The sequence below is a fragment of the Dipteris shenzhenensis genome, chromosome 27 (genome assembly GCF_047967505.1).
Source record: "Dipteris shenzhenensis isolate YYH24624 ecotype China chromosome 27, Dip_SZ_1.0, whole genome shotgun sequence".
Classification (NCBI taxonomy): Eukaryota; Viridiplantae; Streptophyta; class Polypodiopsida; order Gleicheniales; family Dipteridaceae; genus Dipteris; species Dipteris shenzhenensis.
The window spans coordinates 20,885,805-20,904,785 of NC_141622.1; the positions used below are offsets into that span (position 1 = coordinate 20,885,805).

Sequence of the window (18,981 nt, forward strand, 5' to 3'; positions counted from 1 at the left end):
ATGATCCCAGATGGATGTGGGCCAAACGGTGCCCGTAGGTCAGTTGCTCTATTTTGCGCACTGATTCTATCGTGTGGTCGGTGGCCTACTTCGGGACCGACCCCCAGTCGACCGTTTTGGGTAGACTAGGTCTGTCACCCAATTGAGCCCAACTGACTACGATTGGTGGCTATATAAGAGCAAGCCCGTGAAGCCCATTTCATCATTGGCTACATCAACCCTGATTCCTTAGCATCCAGCCTCCATCCTCTACTGTTTCTAGCACGCCATCGAAGCTTCTCTCACAGGAGCGCACGGTTGGGAGGTAGCACCATCTATTGTATCAGTTCTACAGTAATCAAATTTTTGATTCTCTATACTATTTGTGTTCTCTCTTGCGTACGAGATCCTGTTATTTGTTGAGCACAGATGTTGTATTGTTTTCTTACATGGTATCAGAGCCTGGACTCTAGCAAGAAGATTTGGTAGTGTGTTTCTATTTGCGAGCAGATTGTGAGAGATGGCCCAGCCCGCAAGACTGCGAATCCCACCGTTCGGCGAAAGCGAAAAGTTGGACGGCTCTAACTATCCACTCTGGAAGTTCAAGATGAAGACCATCCTAAATGCATATGAGCTCTGGGACACTGCTACTGGGGTGGACGTGAGGCCGGTTGCGAGACCAGATCCAGCCAATGCAGCCAATGCAGGACAACAGATAGTACCAACTGCGGATGAGATTCTCGCGTGGATAAGAAGAAATGCAAATGCGCTGTGTTCTATTGTCTGTAGTGTAAGTGATTCCATCATGGCGTTAATTCAACATGTCACCACAGCGGAGGAGGCATGGATGGTCTTGAAAAATCAGTATGAGACCATGAATCAGATGCGGATTCAAAATCTAGAGACTCAACTCGCGAATGAGAAACTGTCTGAGTCTGAAGCGACAGAGAAGTTCATCACCAGGGTGAAGAATCTACGTGATCAGATGATTGCGATTGGCATCACCATCACCAGCGAGAATCTAGCACGAAGGTGTATACGGATTCTCCCACCAAAGTACGACGGTCTTGTTACGGCACTGAATACGTAGAACAGAAATCCGCCCCTCAACTTTGAGGATTTCAGTGCGATGCTTCTGGAGGAGGAGATGCATCAAAAGACGAGGACTGGAGAAGATTCGGCTTTCTACACTGGATCAAAGAAAGGTAAGGGTAAGGACTCTGGTAACCCATCTTCTTCTGATGATAAAAAGAGTAAGAAGAAGATCAAGTGCTTCTATTGCAACAAGGTAGGGCACAAGCAGAATGAGTGCCGAAAGAAGATTGCAGATGAGAAGAACGGAGTAAAGAAAGAGTCCAGCAACAGTGCGCAGGCAGCACCAATAGAGCTGTTTGCAGCAATTGACGAGATTTGCACGGAGGTAGTTCATGTACTTGCGGATGAACCTTGGATCAACCTTGGATCATTGACAGTGGTGCATCGCGCCACATGACCAATCGGAAGGATAGGTATACCTCTCTACAGCCGGTAGGGAATGACATCCTGGTAGCAGTCGGCAATGATGCAAAATGTCCAGCAAAAGGAAAAGGTACGATTGCTCTCAAGTCAGATGGAGTTGTAAAATAGTTGTCCGATGTTCTTTATGTGCCAGATATCAAGAGGAACTTGTTGTCCATTTCTGTGATCACGGATCGGGACCTCAAAGTTCAATTCGATAAGAATGGTGCACAGATCCTAGATCTTCAAGGGAAGGTTATTGGTAAAGATACACGATGCAACAACATCTACGAACTCTCAGCTTTCAGTGCTCAAGCCGATGTGAAGAACACTAAGCTGTGGCATGAGAGGTTTGGTCATCTAAACCTTAGTTCTTTAAAGGAGATGCATAAAAGTGGAAGCCCGATGTATGTGAAGCTTGCATGATGGGCAAGCAGCATCGGCAGCCCTTTCCTAAAGAGGCTAGCAGGGCAAAGGCTCCTCTAGAGCTCGTTCACACGGATCTCTATGGAAAGATGGAGACGGAAGCTTTGGGTGGTTCCTACTACTTCATGACACTAATCGACGACTACAATAGAAGGATATGGATATACTTCGTGAAGACTAAAGACGAGGCTTTTAGGAAGTTCAAGGAATGGCATGTAATGGTCGAGAAAGAAACGGGGAAGAAGGTGAAGAAATTGAGATCAGACAGAGGTGGAGAGTTCACATCAACTAAATTCAAGAGTTACTCTAAAAGTCACGGGATCAAGAGGTAGAAACCCCCGCCACATACATCACAGCAAAATGGAGTACTAGAATGCAAGATGCACGTCATCTGTGAAATGGGCAGGAGTATGATGAAATGGAAAGATTTGCCAAAGACTTTCTGGGCTGAAGCATGTAACACTGCAGTTTACATTCTGAATCGTAGCTACACGAAAGCTGTGAATGGGATGACTCTACTACAGGCCTTTTCTAGTAAGAAACCTTCAGCTACACATTTTAAAGTTTTTGGATGTGATTGTTTTGTGCATGTCCCTGATGCTAATAGGACCAAATGGGAACCGAAGAGCCGGAAGTGTATTTTCTTGGGCTATAGTGAAGAGGCGAAGGGTTACCGTCTCTATAACCCTGTTACCAAGAAGGTAATAGTAAGTCACGATGTGGTCTTCTTAGAACAGCCGCATCAATTGGAGGAGGATGCTTTCTTCCTAGACAACCAGGACTAGGATATCCATCCAGTATCACCACCAACAGCAGACCGAACTCCCCCAACGGTGCTTGGGAGGATTCAAGATAAAGAAGAGGAAGAAGAACCTGCAGAACCACAACAGCAAAAGCCATTCCCGAAGTGGGTAAAGCAGCTTTTGGATGGCAGAGAACCTCCAGCCATTGAGGAGGAACCATCTGAACACCGCTGGTCCAAGAGATTAGAGGAGCAAAGAAGAGCGCAGGAACACTTGGTCAACTATGCTTTGATGACAGAGGTGATCCGTGATGATGAACCCAAGTGTCTTGAAGAGGCACAGGGTGATGATAGGTGGATGGAGGCTATGCAATCGGAGTATGGCTCTGTAATGAAGAACAACACTTGGGACCTTGTGGATCGTCCACCAAAATGCAAGGTAATTGGCATCAAGTGGGTGTACAAGACCAAGTACAACTCTAGTGGCACATTGGATAAGTATAAGGCTCGGCTCATGGCAAAAGGATTTGCACAGGTACATGGTTTTGATTATCAGGATACTTTTGCTCCCATAGCTCAACTCACCACAATTCGTAGTGTTTCGGCTTTAGCTGCCTAGGGAAGTTGGCTCATGTTTCAGATGGATGTAAAATCCTCCTTTCTGAATGGGGATCTCAAGGAGGAGGTATACGTGGAACAACCACCAGGTTTTGTGATCCCCGGTTTAGAAGGTAAAGTCTGTAAACTAAAGAAGGCACTTTACGCACTGAAACAGGTCCCACGAGCATGGTACCAGCGACTTGATGCCTACTTTCTGCAAAACGGGTTCAGGAGGAGCCCATCAGATGCAAATTTGTATATCTTCAGAGAAGGAGGCAGGTGTATGATCGTGGTCCTTTATGTGGACGACCTTGTCATAACAGGAAACCATGAAGAGAAGATCTTGTAGACAAAGCATTTGCTAGGAAGAGAGTTTGAAATGACAGACCTCGGACTGATGCATTTTTGTTTGGGGATTGAAGTTTGGTAAGAGCCGAAACAGATCTTCATTTCATAGCTGAAGTATGCTGGAGAGATACTGAAGGCATTTGGCATGGCTGAGTGCAAGACAGTTGGTACCCCTATGGAGGTTGACGTGAAGCTCTCAAATGAGCATTCATCACCACTGGTGGACGAAGCGAAGTACAGAAGGCTTGTGGGCAGCTTGCTTGTGCAACACACGGCCGGACATCAGCTTTGCGACTGGTGTACTAAGCAGGTTTTCCAATAAGCCCCGGGAGAACCATTGGAGGGCAGGGATGCGGGTGCTGAAATACATCAAAGGCACACTTGATTATGGCATCACCTATACCAAGGGCAACATCTTGACCAGATTGGACAGGAGATGTGGACAGCAAGAGATCAGTGACAGGTTACTATTTCTCACTTGGATCTGGAGCTGTGTCATGGGTCAGCAAGAAGCAACCCGCAGTTGCTCTTTCTTCTACCGAGGCTGAGTACAAATCAACATGCTTTGCTTCTTGCGAGGCAGTGTGGTTGAGGAGGATTCTCGGGGACATGGGTGCAGTGTAGAACAAGCCTACGCAGTTATCATGTGACAATTAGAGTTGCATGGCGATTGCAAAGAACCCTGTGTTCCACGCTCACACAAAACACATTGGGATTCAATATCACTTTGTACGCGAGCTCATCATGGATGGAGAGGTCGACTTGGTGTACTGTCTGACTACAGAGAATGCTGCAGACATCTTCACAAAGGCTCTTGGAAGAGACTTGCTGGAGAGGCATCTTCATCGACTTGGCATTGGACCGAAAAGTAAGTTCACTTGCGGGTGGACATTGAGGGGGGGTGTTAGATATCAATGCTCCACTCTCATGTAACTATGCGGGAACCAGCTAACTCTACTTGTAAGCCCCCCTATATGAGGAGAAGGCATTTGACTAGCTCGTTTATCCGGTAGGTCCTGGTTTGGACACCAGATGGGGGCCATGTGTGGCTTGATGGCTAGACGGAGTTGGCACACTGCCAACTAGGCTACATGTAAGTGCGGGAAGGCATCCCATGACTGACCGCATTGAGGGTAGACGGAGCATTTTCCAGGGCAGCCTACTCTCAGGTTGCGGGGCTCGTTTGGAGTCCTAGATGATCTCGATGGCTGTGGGCCGAATGGTGATCGTAGGCCAGTTGCTCTATTTTGCGCACCGGTTCTATCGTGTGGCCAGTGGCCTATTTTGGGACCGACCCCTAGTCGACCGTTTTGGGCGGAGTGGGTCGGTCACCCAATTGAGCCCAACTGACTACGACTGGTGGCTATATAAGAGCAAGCCCGTGAAGCCCATTTCATCACTGGTTACAGCAACCCTGATTCCTTAGCATCCAGCCTCCGTCCTCTACTGTTTCCAGCATGCCATCGAAGCTTCTCTCACAGAAGCGCACGGTTGGGAGGCAGTGCCATCTATTGTATCAGTTCTACAGTAATCAAAATTTTGATTCTCCATACTATCTGTGTTCTCTCTTGCATACGAGATCCTGTTATCTATTGAGCACAGACATTGTATTGTTTTCTTACAAAGCCTTGATACCACTTGTTAGGCTTTATTTCATGCAACATATTGGAGCACACATGAAATGACAGGATGTTCATATGAGATGATAGAAGTGATAAGCGGTTAGAACTCAAAAAACTCACAGAATTACAGCTATGCACCAAAAACAAGGACAATGAAATTATCATAGCTCTATCTAATACCAGAGAAAGATTGAGACATATCCAACACCCAAAGTGACACTATATTATTGAAATAGAGTGATAAAGAAAAGACCGTGACCAACTGCCTCAACTATACTGAGTGTTTTTGGAGTTTACAAAGACTCTCTATTGGACCCTACAAGTAGCTGCCCTATATCAACTACACAACTAGGAAACTTTTGCTACAACCAACTCTCATTGAAGCTTTGTAGGCTCATAGTAGGACAACGAGGAAAAATTAGATGAGGTGCAACTATTTTGTAGAAGTCACAAGTTAAGGACTATGGACACAGCCACATCATGCGACACCACATGCAAGCCAAGCACTAGAGGGAAGATTCTCGACCAATCAAGCATTGCCTACATTACACCAACCAATGCCTGCAAGCTAAGTAGCATGTACTAATTGCATCTTCACGTCCATGCTAGAGAAGTTGGCCAACCAACGAAGACTTATCTTGAACCTTCAAAGGATTGAGCTCCCCCCCCAACCCCACCCCGTCGAACAAATGGGATATTGAGGATGACAATCATGACACTTTTCCACCTTGAAGAATTTATTGTATATACTTTACCCATGTGGGTCTTTATTATATATAATTTACCCACCTTTGGGTCTTTATATCGGGGAAAACACGTTATGATATTTATGAATTTTTGAAGGGTGTCCAAATGAAGAGAAGCCCTTTCACACTATAGATATGATGTTAACATGCCACAACTAATAAACATTGAGAAAATTGGGGCGAGTTTCCCTACTACGCCCAATTCCTTGTAAAGAAATACTCAATAAGTATTGCTATGATTTTTGGAGCTATATGCATGATTATTGTGATGATCTTTTGCTCATCTTTTGATGATAATGTGAATGGATTACTGATGTTTCCTTTTTTACTGTAATATTGCAAACATGTTGGTTAAAAATAAAATTCTAACCATTAAACCATCAAAATTTCCCTCTTTTGTTGTAGTGATTGATCAGCACAAAGTAGCCAAGATGGTAAGCAATGTAACTCAATAGAATAGTCGATATCTTAACAAGCCATGCACGTGTCCAAGTTTCATTTGTAGTTCGTTTCACAACACAACATGGATATGATAAGTTGATATTGCATAAATTTCATGTAACGATTTTCTTATACTTCCTAGGTTATTCTTAACAAATTGATATGTTTTCCCTTGCTATGTGCATGAGAATAATATTTGTGAGTGTAAGACTAGTCTCATTGACATATCAAATTATAACAATTTCATGAATTCATTTTCTGATACTTCTTGGTTTATTCTTAACACAATTGATATGGTTTCCCTTTACTACGTGCATGAGAATAATATGTGTGACTATAAAACTAGTCTCACCAACATATCAAATTCTAGTAATGTCCTCCATATCTTATGAGGATTGTTGTGGCACATTCTTGCACATGTGTCCCTAGTTCATTAATTAGTCTTTCTTATGAACATGTCCCACACACATTACGTTGACGATGCCTCTATTAGTGAGGAAATGTTATATTGAGGAAAGTGACTAGCCCCTATTACTATAATATAGTGAGGAATCCGTATGGTGTCTTCACATATAAAGATTTGAATTATTGTGGGACTATGCAAGCATCAATGAAATAAGTCCATAAAATATCCTAGGTTGGAAAAGTACACCATCAAAATGCGTTATTGTGTGCATGCCACTTTCTAGCCTAGTGATGAAATCTATTGTATTCTTAAAGCCTAGGAATATCATAAGTAGTCCCTTTCCTTATATCAAAAGGGCTATGCAATGCCGCCTCAATATATAACCAATGATATTTTATCTTCTTCTTTAGTAATATGGGTAATTCCCTTTCCAATATATTAAAGGATTAAGAGGAAGGAACGATCACGTCAAAATTGCATTTGTCCCACTACTTTCTATTTCATGGATTAGTAAACTTGTTGCATCACATAAGAGATTTCTAGCTTTTTCAAAAATAAACTTTGGGGATTGTTTAGCTATAGAAGAAAAATAACATTTGTACAAATAATTCAAGATATTGATAATTTTTTATATGTGGTGAAAAATAGTTGTCTAATCTTTTTTCATCTTGTGAAAGAAAGAGATGAGATATAGGTAGCTAATGGTTAATGCATGAGCTGAGTTGAAATTGCAGACAACTAGCCTGTTCAAGTTGGTTGTTTTCTATTGAAATAAAAGAAACATGTAATGATATAACATGCCTATGCGAAAATCCTACCATGCTCAAGTACCATTAGCATAAAGTGTGTTGTTTAAGTTAAATTTTAAGTCAAAAATATAGAAGGGGCCTTGCTAGGGGCAAGTCTAAGAGTTTTTAAGTTGAAACCATCGTGCATTACTAGAACATTATTGGAATTTTTTTTGGATCCATTCCTATCTATTGGAGAGGTTTTGAGGTAAGGCTAGTTTGAAGAGCAATGGATGGGCGTTTTGCTATCCATGTGCTCAAAAGGTGGAGGGTAGCAATCATTTTGTTGTGACATCGCTTCATTGATAGGTGGCCCTTAATAAATCAATAAGAGCTATGCCCAAGTCCAAGGTGAAGCATTTGTAGGGCTAAGCCCGCCCCCTTTTCTTCCCTTAGTATATATTTATCTTTAAAACAATGAGGGAAAACCACTATGGCCATGCTTTAAAGAAAGGAAGATACTTGAGGTATTACTGAAGAAAGGCAATCTTTAATGCCCATTGAAAGCTACCACATAATTGTTTAAACACTAACATGATTTCTAAGAGGTCAGCTGAACCAAAAACAAAGAAAATGGGACCCTCCGGTAGATTGGCAAAAGAAAACCCAACACCTTGTCCACAGACACTTAGAGAGCTTCCCTATGTATGCTAGTGGGGCTATCCTAGAGCTACTAGCAGGCAAGTCTTACAACCCCATGGAGGGCTAGAGTTGGGTGAGCATGCTGGCCTGGCATTGCAGCTCTAGCCCAGCATCCCGAAATCTCTGGATTCTAACCCAACACTACAATGCCAAGGCATTGTGATTGGCCTACAGAATTAGACCTTGAAGTGATTGAGTGATTGGCTGAAATAGCTTGCGAAAGCATTGTTGGGTGTCATTACTCCTGCTCGGGAATCAGAGAAGGGACATATGCTAGTTGAGCAGTGCTAGCGTTATTGTGTCAGCCCTTGGGTGAGTGTTGGGAGTCCCTTATTTTGTTAGCACACAGTGGGATGGGAATAGGATAGAAATATGCATGGGACTACTTGGGACCACCTTTTCCCATTCCCATCCTATTTCTTCCCATGTGCTAAGCCCCTTAGAAGGCTACCCAGAGGGCAGGCCAAAAACTTGGTTCAAACAGTCGCTTTGCGAGATCGGTAGCTCTCACACTTGAGACACATGCAACACGTTTGGCAAGGTTGAGGCAAGACGGAAGGCAATCAGATGCTTGTACCGAAGAGTGTGACAAACTTTAATACAAAAATATTCCAAACCCATGGTAGCCCCATCCATGTGCTAAGGCCCTTAGGAGGGGCAAAAAGGGCGGAAAAGTAAGGTGAAGCACAGGGCGACAAGTCAAACTCAAAGGATATGTTTGAGAAGAAAAACAGCCTCGTCCTTTATTGTAAATGCAATGGAAACCATTCATGATGTATCATCACTGATCTTTCCAAGATGAAGAAGACGGTGGCTTCGCTTCAATCCTTCCCCTCCCAGGCCTCCCTCTTCTCTTTCATCTTCCCCCTCCTCGCTTTAATGCTCTCCCTCGTTTCTTCCAGAACCATCAACAATTGCACCACCGTCTCTGAGCAGATCGTCGGACCTTATTGGGTCAGCGAGGACATCCATAAGGCCGACCTTCGGAGTGATCTCCCTCACGGCGTTCCCCTCAACCTCACCTTCCGGGTTATTGACGCCGCCAGAAGCCTTGACGACGGCCAGTGCGTCGCCTTAGCTGGTGCCAGGGTAGATCTTTGGCAGTGTAGATACGACGGTCTGTACAGCGACGAGGTCGTTCAGAGGACGAAGGGCGAGAAGTGGCTGCGAGGCTATCAGATCACCAACGAAACCGGCTACGCGCAATTCTACACAATTTTTCCTGGTAAAGCTGTTGCAACCAAATTATCTGCCACGCATTGACCTTGTGAGCCAGCATACCCGAATCCACATCTCTGTGTTTGTTTCCGCAGGTTGGTACAGGAGGCGAACAGTTCATGTACATCTCCGGGTTCGTCTTTACAACGAGGGCGGCACCGTCTCTTACGACGCCACAACGCAGCTCTACTTCGACGATGAGTTAACGGACAATATCTTCGAGGAAGTGTACCCGTACAACGCTCGAGGCCAAGCGCGGGACATGCACAACAGCGGTGATCACTTCTTCACGAGGAACAACCTTCTAAATCTTTCCGGCAGCCACAAGGAAGCAAGCGGTTACAGCAGTAGCGTTGATCTCAGCGTGCCATTCCTGCCAAGGACTCGTTTGGAGGAAGGCGTGCTGATGGGCGGTCATCCTGATCGTGGCATCGTTGCTTGACTTGACTACAAGGAGTGTGGGTCCTTCTTGATGGGTATAGTTACTTGATATAAGTCCCTCTAGCTCTAGTTAAGGATTTTTACGCCTCTTGTGTTGCGTGCGTGTGGAGTGTGTGTGTGTTCGATCACCGCCCTCAACACGACCGGTTGAGGGTTGAGTGGAGGTGAGGTTATTAAAAAAAAGTATGTTATATCCCTCAATGTGAACATTTAACCCTGAAAATATATACCGTACACTCCTTTCTTGTGAACGGATAGATGAAATATAGAAAATAAGGGCTTAACTCTAATGGTGGATGGAATGCTACTTTACTTAATAACTTTTACCAAGTTGAACTTTATTCTATACAATGGTTTGAAAGCTTTTGAAAAGAAGGGATAGTTGAAATATAGAAAATAAGGGTTTAACTCTAAGGGTGGATGGAATGCTACTTTACTTAATGATTTTTAAGTATTTTTGACCAAATTGAACTTTATTCTATACAATGGTTTGAAAGCTTTTGAAAAGTAAATGCTATTGTCATTGTAAGCTTAAAGAATGACCATTTTATGCAAAAAAGATACGGGATTTTTTGTTAAGACTACTTTATGCTAATTAAGCTATTTTTATTGCCCTGCTCTAGTTGGGCACATGCAAGTTGCTTAGCTTCTCTTCCAAGTACTTCTAGTTGAACAAAACTATTGCACACCATATGGAGACATTTTGTATTACTACATAAATACAAGTGGGTTAGTGGCCTTTGTGCTCCTCATATGAGGTTTCAGAGGTGGGTCAATGAGATCCCAACATTTGTATTATTATAAAAATACATGTCACTGGTCATCTCCATCCATGATGGGGGCATGGAGCTGGGGAAGCAATATGGAAGTGCTTCCCCTGATTTGCAATCCACATGCTCTCATCATAGTTGGCATGTTGGATGGATTTTGAGTGGCATACTCTTGTTAATCCCCAGCTGGAAGCCACATTTCTGACCAATTAGCGACATCTTCAATAAGATAAGATGTAAGCTATTTTGTAGCTTGACTGCACAAGTTCTTAAGGATTTGGCAAGTGTCTTCTAGATTCCTCATATAGGTATAAGCGCTATTATCCAACAAGAGAGTGTCCTTCCCATCTAAAAGGTTGTCGATTTTCATAGAGCACGGGCTTTTCTTGAGGCTGAAGCACAAATGCATGCTCTTTCACACAAGGGCCCTACCTTTTCCCTCATGCAATAGGTCCAAATGAACACTTGATAAATAGAAAAAAAACCATTCTAAAAATCTTATAGCATCATGTCAAATGAAAAGCATGATGCACTTTCTTGTGGCATTTCCACACTCTTCATATTTTTGAAAAAACAACGGTTTTCATGACTTTTGTTCACAGGTTCCAATGACATGCCATTCATGTCTAGAATCGATGCCTTGTTGTCCTTCAATTAGGGTGGACATGAGTAGATTTGGATTGTCTCATAAGAAGCTACATCATTGCCAAATCCTATCATGACATGTGGAGATGTAGCATCTTGTGGAGGGGGAACATCTCCAACCCTATCACATCATGTGGAGGGGCAACATCTCCAATTCCTATGACATTGAAAAGTTATTAAATTTATGGCATAACATTACAAATGGAATATTTTATTTTATTTTTCAAAGTAGGTTGAGAACTCGATGCACATAGCACTTCAAATTAATAGTTGGAAAGGGGATGCATATTGGGCAAGAGAAATGAATACATTTGGCAAAGATAATTGGGAAGGGGGCACAATTGGCAAGGCAATGATGGTGTGGGAGTACAAGCTTGACTTTTTAATGTCTAAGAAAATTGCAATTTCTTGTGGGCTCTATGTTTTGATTGTTCACTATTCTTAAGTAGTGATTGCCCCTTTATTTCCTTGTAGTTGATGTGGTAGTAGGTGTCCTTTGCTTTGTGCATTCACTGTGCAACAAACAAGCACAATTTAGAAGATCAAACCTACTATCAACAAAGTAGTAAGAATAATTTGATATCTAGCCTCTCTGGATTGAGCAACAACATTAATGTTTCATTTTGTAGGAGATAGGCTGAGGATAGGCCTTGCCTCATCTTTCTACCCTTCTTCACTACACTTTCCAAGGTCATTTCCCACTCTTCCATCCTCTCAACTGTCGAGTCTATAGTAGCATTGCTACCCACTTAGGTGGTATCTTAATCATCCACAACCTCTTGTAATTCTTATTACATTCCATCATCTAGTCACCATAATTCACAATTTTTCAGACATTCCATCATCTAGTCACCAAGAACTAGTAACTTAGTAGTTATAGGTATAGTAACAGTGTTCCCTTCAAGTTTAATTGATATGGTGATTGCTGGGAAAACTAAAAAGAAAATATTTGAGACAGTAATAGGATCACTAAAAGACTTCCCTAACATGGAGGGTTGACTATTTGGCTTATATGGGAACTCAGAGCATTTGAGGTTGGCATAGTTCACGCTGAAGAATTCTAAAGACTTGTCTAAGCTACAAGACATGGGAAGAAAGTTTGATGTTCAAGTTCTCATTAGATAGCAATCTCAACATTTATTATTTAGTGAAGAAGAGTTTCAAATCCTTAGTCATCATGAGAAAGAGGTTAATGATAAAGTCATGATGGCCAGCCTCAAGTTTGATACAAATTTTTTCTTGGCTTAGTATTTATATTTTGAATGATTAAATATAGTTAGTTAATGTTCATTTATTTTTGAGTGCAGTACAATTATATCTTGATTTCCTACAATAGTAGGGAAGTGTCTATACATCATAGATGCCCTCCTTTCTACATGGCTCAATAATAAGAAAAAGTCCATAGGAGATGTTTGTACCTGGCTGTAATCTCTCAATATGGACGGTGTATGAGTTATTATTATGCCATATCATGAGGAGTAAGTGGCATCACAACCTTATATTTACTTTTTTTGGAGGTAAGATGTAGTAAAATAATAAAAATTCTTAATTGGCCATGCACTTCACGTTGGAGTTTGGTGACTCTGTACCTTCAAGTGAAGAAATGTTATTTTGCCAATTCAATGGCAAAATATCATGGCAATGTGTTAGCTTAAGTGTACTTTTAATGCCTTATAACTTTCATGGTATGTACCTTGTGCAATGCACGTATTCATTTTGTTGTATGTTATGACAGAAAAGTCTACATCAAAATTAATGAGTGACTTGGAGAAAGCAATGGACTTATAAAGATACAAGGTTGTAGAGCAAAAAGATGTACACAATTATGGGTGGAGAGTGTGCTACAACTGCAAGTTTCTGCTCGATGAAATATTTGAATTAAAGGGCTAACAATCCTCAATGTCAACATATTTTGATGTAGAACTATATGCATTTGTGGCTTATACCATTCGATACGTAATTGCTCAATCTACAATTCAAGTAAAGTAGACACCCAAATCTGCATCAAAGGCTCCAGAGGAAGTAGAGATTCAATATATTCCCAAAGCTTCACAGCTTTAAAGGAGTCCACGCCCAAAGCATTAGAACCAAGTCCACGAGTAGAAGTAGAGATTCAATCTCTACACCTGAAGCATCATAGCCTCCAGAGGAGTCTACGCCCAATGCATCATAACAAAGACCACAAGTGGAAGTAGAGATCAAATCTATGCCCAAAGCATTACACTTTCTAGAGGAGTCTATGCCCAAGCATCACAATGGAGTCCACGAGAAGAAGTAGAGATTCAATCTATGCCAAAACCATCATGGCCTCTAGGGGAGTCTATGCTCAAAGCATCACAATCGAGTCCACACTCGAATGTAGAGATTCAATATAGGCCCAAAGAATCACAACCTCCAATGGAGTCTATGCCCAAACCATCACAACCGAGTCCATGGTTGGAATTAGACATTCAAACTATGCCCAGAGGAGGAGTCCATATACGGCCAAAGAATCAAGGCCCCAAGAGGAAGAGTCTACTCCCAAAGCATCACAATGGAGTCCATGGCAAGCATCAGAGTCAACTTCATTGTGAAGCATGTAGATGAGTTTATTCTAAAGTAGCCAAAATTTTATTGGCAAGTGATGCATGTAGATGGTCTTATTACAAAGCCACCCAAACTTTGTAATAAAAATGAGGGGCATTTGTTGCTTGTTTTCATTGTCTCATGATGTTATTTTTGTTAATTATGTTAAAAGTGAATACATAAGGGGCATTAAGTCATGGATACATAAGGGGCATTTATCATGGATACATATTAAATGTGTGATGATGGAAATAAGAGCATCTTTTAGTAAATTTTATTATATAAAATGTCTCATGATAAGAATCTATAATTATATCAATTCGATCACTTTATTTCATAGATTTCACTATGTAGTCTCACATTCTGGTTTTGCACTTGTTACCTCACACTATCTAGTAGAGTATTATCCTAATGCCATCATAGTTACATATCATCCTCTCTCACTTTATATCTGAGAGTTACTTACCATCATCATAACAACATCTCATCCTCTCTCAATTTATTTAAATGATTTACTTTATTCGAAGTCTAATTTATTATATACGTTAAATGTCTCATAATAAGAATATAATAATTATATCGATCACTTTATCTCATAGATTTCAATGTATTAAAAATCTTTCATCTCACATTACAGTCTTCCATATATTACGTCACACTATCTAGTGGAGCATTCTCTAACCATCATAGTGACATCTCATCCTCTCCCAATTGGATATATCCAATCACTTTATTCTAAATCTTTCATCTCACATTATGGGTCTACACTTCCTTAAATTCCTCTCTGAGTCCTTCTTCTATTTCACCTCGAAGTTCTGCTCTCATTACCATTCTCCTATCCTTAGCGTTACTCCTTCCTTCTTCTTCCATCTCGCCTTGGAGTTTCGCTCTCATTACCATTCTCCTATCGTTGCGGCCTTACTCTTGCACTCTTATTCCATCTCACCTTGGAGTTATGCTCTCATTACCATTCTCCTATCCTCAGTCTTACTAGCACTATCTGTTCCTTCATGCCTTGAAGTTCCTCTGTCATTACCTTCTCTTATCCTAAGCCTTATTGGACCTCACTTTCTCTTGTTCCTCCTTCCATCTTCCCTTAGCTCAACACTTCATGGATATTTTTGAAGTCATCTCTTCCATGGATCGTGGAGAATGAGGTGAATAGAGCGCTCAAATAAAGAGAGAACACGCTCCACTCATAGAAGTTGAAAAAGATAAGTTTTCTCTTCAGAAGCCCTAGAGAGGGAGGAGAGAGAGAAAAAATACTTGCGTGTACTACCAAAATAAATACTTTAATTTCATACAGGAGAGAAATAGTAGAGTTTCTAAGTGAGGTAACTACTCATTGCACTTGTCATGGGAGATTTCCACCACATGAAGGGCAAGCCATACGGAACCAAGAAAGTGCTATCCAAGAAAATTTTAATAATTTTGTATTTCTCTTCTGTAATTGTAACTACATTGACCATGACAAGATGGTGGCAGCATAGGACTGGGTTGGATCTCTAATAGAAATAGAAAATGCTAATGCCTTCCAGTGACTATAATGTGGAACTACTTAAAGGTTCTTGCTAACACCATTAGTAAGTATTATGAGAGTTTACAACTACTTTTGATATTTTGATATAACGTAACTGTGTCACGTTAAATTTTATCATTTTGATTTTATTTGTTTTTAAAAACTCTTAAAATTTGTTTGCTTTTATGTTTTGATTTGTATTTTGAATAGTGGGTTTTTTCTAAAATTTTATCCAAAAAATTGTCCAAAAGTACCTATAAAAATGAATTTGGGCATTGAAAAGTCCAAAATTAATGAAATGTATGTTGTATATAGATCTTTCCAAACCTTTTTGGTTTCAGCTAGCTTACAGAGTGATTCTTACAGTTCCTATCGCTCCAAGTCTAATAAATTGCCTTTATCGTGAAGATCCTTGTTTGCCTTTGAGGCTCTTGAGTAGAAATATGCATTGCAACAATGGTGCTATTTCCTAAATATACTAATTGTCCTACTTGGTCTCTACACACCTCACTTGCTTGCATAACCATTTTCTAAGCATTCTTCAATTGATTGTAATAACCAAGCAACCCAACATGTCCATTGCCAATAAACCAATCAAGCTCATGCATTGTATGAAAAGAGGTATCTTTTGGATGGCTGGATCTATAGGATACAAGAAACCCTCTACCCAAATGTCAAGATGCTTCTTTCCTTGCAAATGAAGACTGTGGAGTTTAGAAGCTCCCCTCAATGGGCCCTCAATCCCAAACTGCATGTGCTTGCATATTCAACCTCCAAATCTAAGTGAACGTGGTACATTTTGGAGACGTCCTTGAATGGTGCCATGAGTAAAGGAGTGTAGAGGAGTCGAGTAGCAAGCATGGAGAAGGAGCAGGTGTGGAGAAGAAAGCATGAAGGAGCAGCACATAAGAGGAAGGAGGGTGAGGAGGAGAGGGATGGAGGGAGGAAGGACCAACAAATGAAGAGGAGGAGGGATGCAAATGTGGAGGAGGAGGGAGGGGGGGGACTAGCAAGTGTGAGTAGGGATGGAGTAGGAGGGAGGGGGAGGAAGGGTAGGCATACAAGAGCTGGCATTTCAAGTCCTAGTGAGTGCAACACAATGACCTTGTATGAGTAAGCAAACAAGCTTGGGATCATGTTGTATCGAGGGGGAGTAATATTGTTGGTTGTGTTCCCTACAGTTCTTGGCATGGTGAAAAGAGTGGGTGTGCAGTGGAGCCGATGACGAGGGGAGAAGATGAGTGGATGAGAGATGGAGGAAGGAGCATGGAGTAAAGTAGTAGAGCAAGGGTGGATGAGAGATGGAGAAGGGAGCATGGAACAAAGTAGCAGAGTCGAAAAGATGAGAGCAAAGTAGCCAAAGCATATTTGGCCAAGTCCATGGTTAAATACACTCTAATATGAATGAGCCACCTTAAATTAATCAAAATTTAAGCCATTGTGGGGATTGGAGGCCTGATGGTGTCATCCAAATAATCATGAGCCATCTTAATAAGCCACCTTATATTAATCAAAATCTTGGCCATCATGATGATTGGAGGCCTAGTGGTGCCATCCAAATAATCATGAGCCATCTTTAATTAATCAAAATTCGAGCCACCAATCAATCACACTCGAGTAGTGCTATATTTTCTAGGCATTCTTTTCCATGCAAAGCTTCATCAAAAGGCCTTACAAAATAGTAAAATTTGGCATCTTATTAAAGGCAAGGGCACCATGGTGACTGGGACTAGATTGCTTGTTTTGCCCCAATTTAAAATAATTGTCGGCATGCAAGCCCATCCAATAATAATCATGAGCCACTATTTTATATCATGCTACTGCAGTGATTGGTAATTAGCTACACTAGAAATAATCTAGAATTGTTTTCCCCCAAAATAAGTGCATGCAAGACTGGCATGCAATCATGTGCCACCAGGGTGATTGGTAAATAACTACACTAAACATAATTAGTACATCCAAATGATCATGAAGAAGCCACCATGCTAGTGATTGGTGAGCATGGTGGTAGTATAGTATAAGCGGTCTCACAATTTAGGATTGCAACTAGCAAGGTGGTAGTACAAGATAAGTGGTTACCAGCATAGTGGTTGGTTGCAGATGATATATGGGCCCTTGATGGGTCCTCTTTAGGGGCAAGGGCCATATCGGCATGCCCTATATGTCTAGTGGCATGTTGATATGGCCCTTTCCCGTAAAGGGGGCTCCTGTAGGGCCATATCAACAATTGCATTTATACAAGATATTTTAAATTGCAGCCAATGCGATGACTGGTTGCACATGATAGACCATCTAGGATTCATTTCCACTAGCACTGTGGTTTCCTTCGAAATTATTACAAGATGAATGTGGTCACGAACCCAGTGGCTTAACAAGATAGATGGTATAGATTTTATTTTTTATATATACCTTTGTAAGACTAGAACACATCCAATCATTTGAGATTACTAAAAAAGCACGGTGGGCTTGATATTTACAATAAAAACCTAGCCTAGTGGTTGTAAAACAAGCACGGTGGGGATTTACTACTTGGGATTTACATTAAACAAGTGCAATGGTTATAAAACAAGCATGGTGGGTTTGGCATTTATCCTTCTTTCTAGGATATGTGGAGTACATTTTCCTTACAATGCATTTTCTTGTACTATCTTAGTCATCCACTACTCCAAGACGCCCCATGATGTGTCATGCATGCTAAATCCATTTTGAAGACACTCTTGCCCTTATTTCATCCATATATAGCTTGCAACTGGAACTTCAATAGCTCTTACTTGATGAGAGTACACAAATGTTTGATGACTCTGATGTAAAAGTTTGTAATTGTGGCCTCTCTAGGATGTTTTTTTGTATCAAATAGTTCCATCTACTGCATCCCACTTCCTGTGTTCCCCAATGATTTATAAATGCTTTCTCAACCTTATGCTTGGGCTTGCTACATTATAACACAAAGTATGGGTCATCTTCCTCATCCTCCCCAGAGTCAGCAATAATTGTAAAGTTATCCCCCTCTTCCAGATAGTCAGTGAGGTCATCAAAATACTCCCAACACTGTGTGAGCCATCATTTGTCTCTCCATTGTTTGTCACTCCATCTTCATGTAGAGGAAAAACTTGAACTGTCTCCCATCTCTTCATAGTTGCAATGTCCTCACAATTGTCATGATCCCCTATGATGCACGCACTACAGAAACAAGAAAGTTTTCTTATTTTGAGTATGTGGTTGTTTGAAAATCCCCATATGTTGTGAAAACTATGAGTTCCTTTAATGGCCTCACAATTGTGTCTAGTTCTCCTTTGCAGTTATTCACTTTCAATTCATGGAACACTCTATGCACGACACTATTCGTGAGGCTTTGTCTACTATATGTTGATTGTGCCCCTATGGAGAGGTTGGTTGTGAGCCATGTAATAGCATCATGGGCATCATTGAGATTTTCTTGGGGCATGTTAGTTGGTGTCCCATTGGTGTTTGAACAAAGCTCACTTAATAATAGCACCATATCCATCATGTTTGCCCTTGCCATGGCTAGACCCAAAGAAATTCCACGTCATGTTTAGACCGGTCAGGGATTTAAACATTGAGGCAA

At 41.3% G+C, this 18,981-nt stretch overlaps 1 protein-coding gene across 1 annotated transcript; it reads left to right on the plus strand.

Moving 5' to 3' along the window:
• Nucleotides 1-8,929: 8,929 nt before the first annotated feature.
• Nucleotides 8,930-10,281, plus strand: LOC147884018 (uncharacterized). Its single transcript, XM_087398706.1, has 2 exons — nt 8,930-9,462; nt 9,551-10,281. The coding sequence occupies exons 1-2, from the start codon at nt 9,036-9,038 to the stop codon at nt 9,895-9,897; spliced, it is 774 nt and encodes a 257-aa protein (XP_087254832.1). The 5' UTR covers nt 8,930-9,035; the 3' UTR covers nt 9,898-10,281.
• The last annotated feature ends 8,700 nt before the right edge of the window (nt 10,282-18,981 follow it).

Coding starts and splice junctions, on each gene's coding strand:
- LOC147884018 (XM_087398706.1), top strand. CDS start 9,036: ATGAAGAAGACGGTGGCTTCGCTTCAATCCTTCCCCTCCCAGGCCTCC. Junction 9,463..9,550: donor ATTCTACACAATTTTTCCTG/GTAAAGCTGTTG, acceptor TTGTTTCCGCAG/GTTGGTACAGGAGGCGAACA.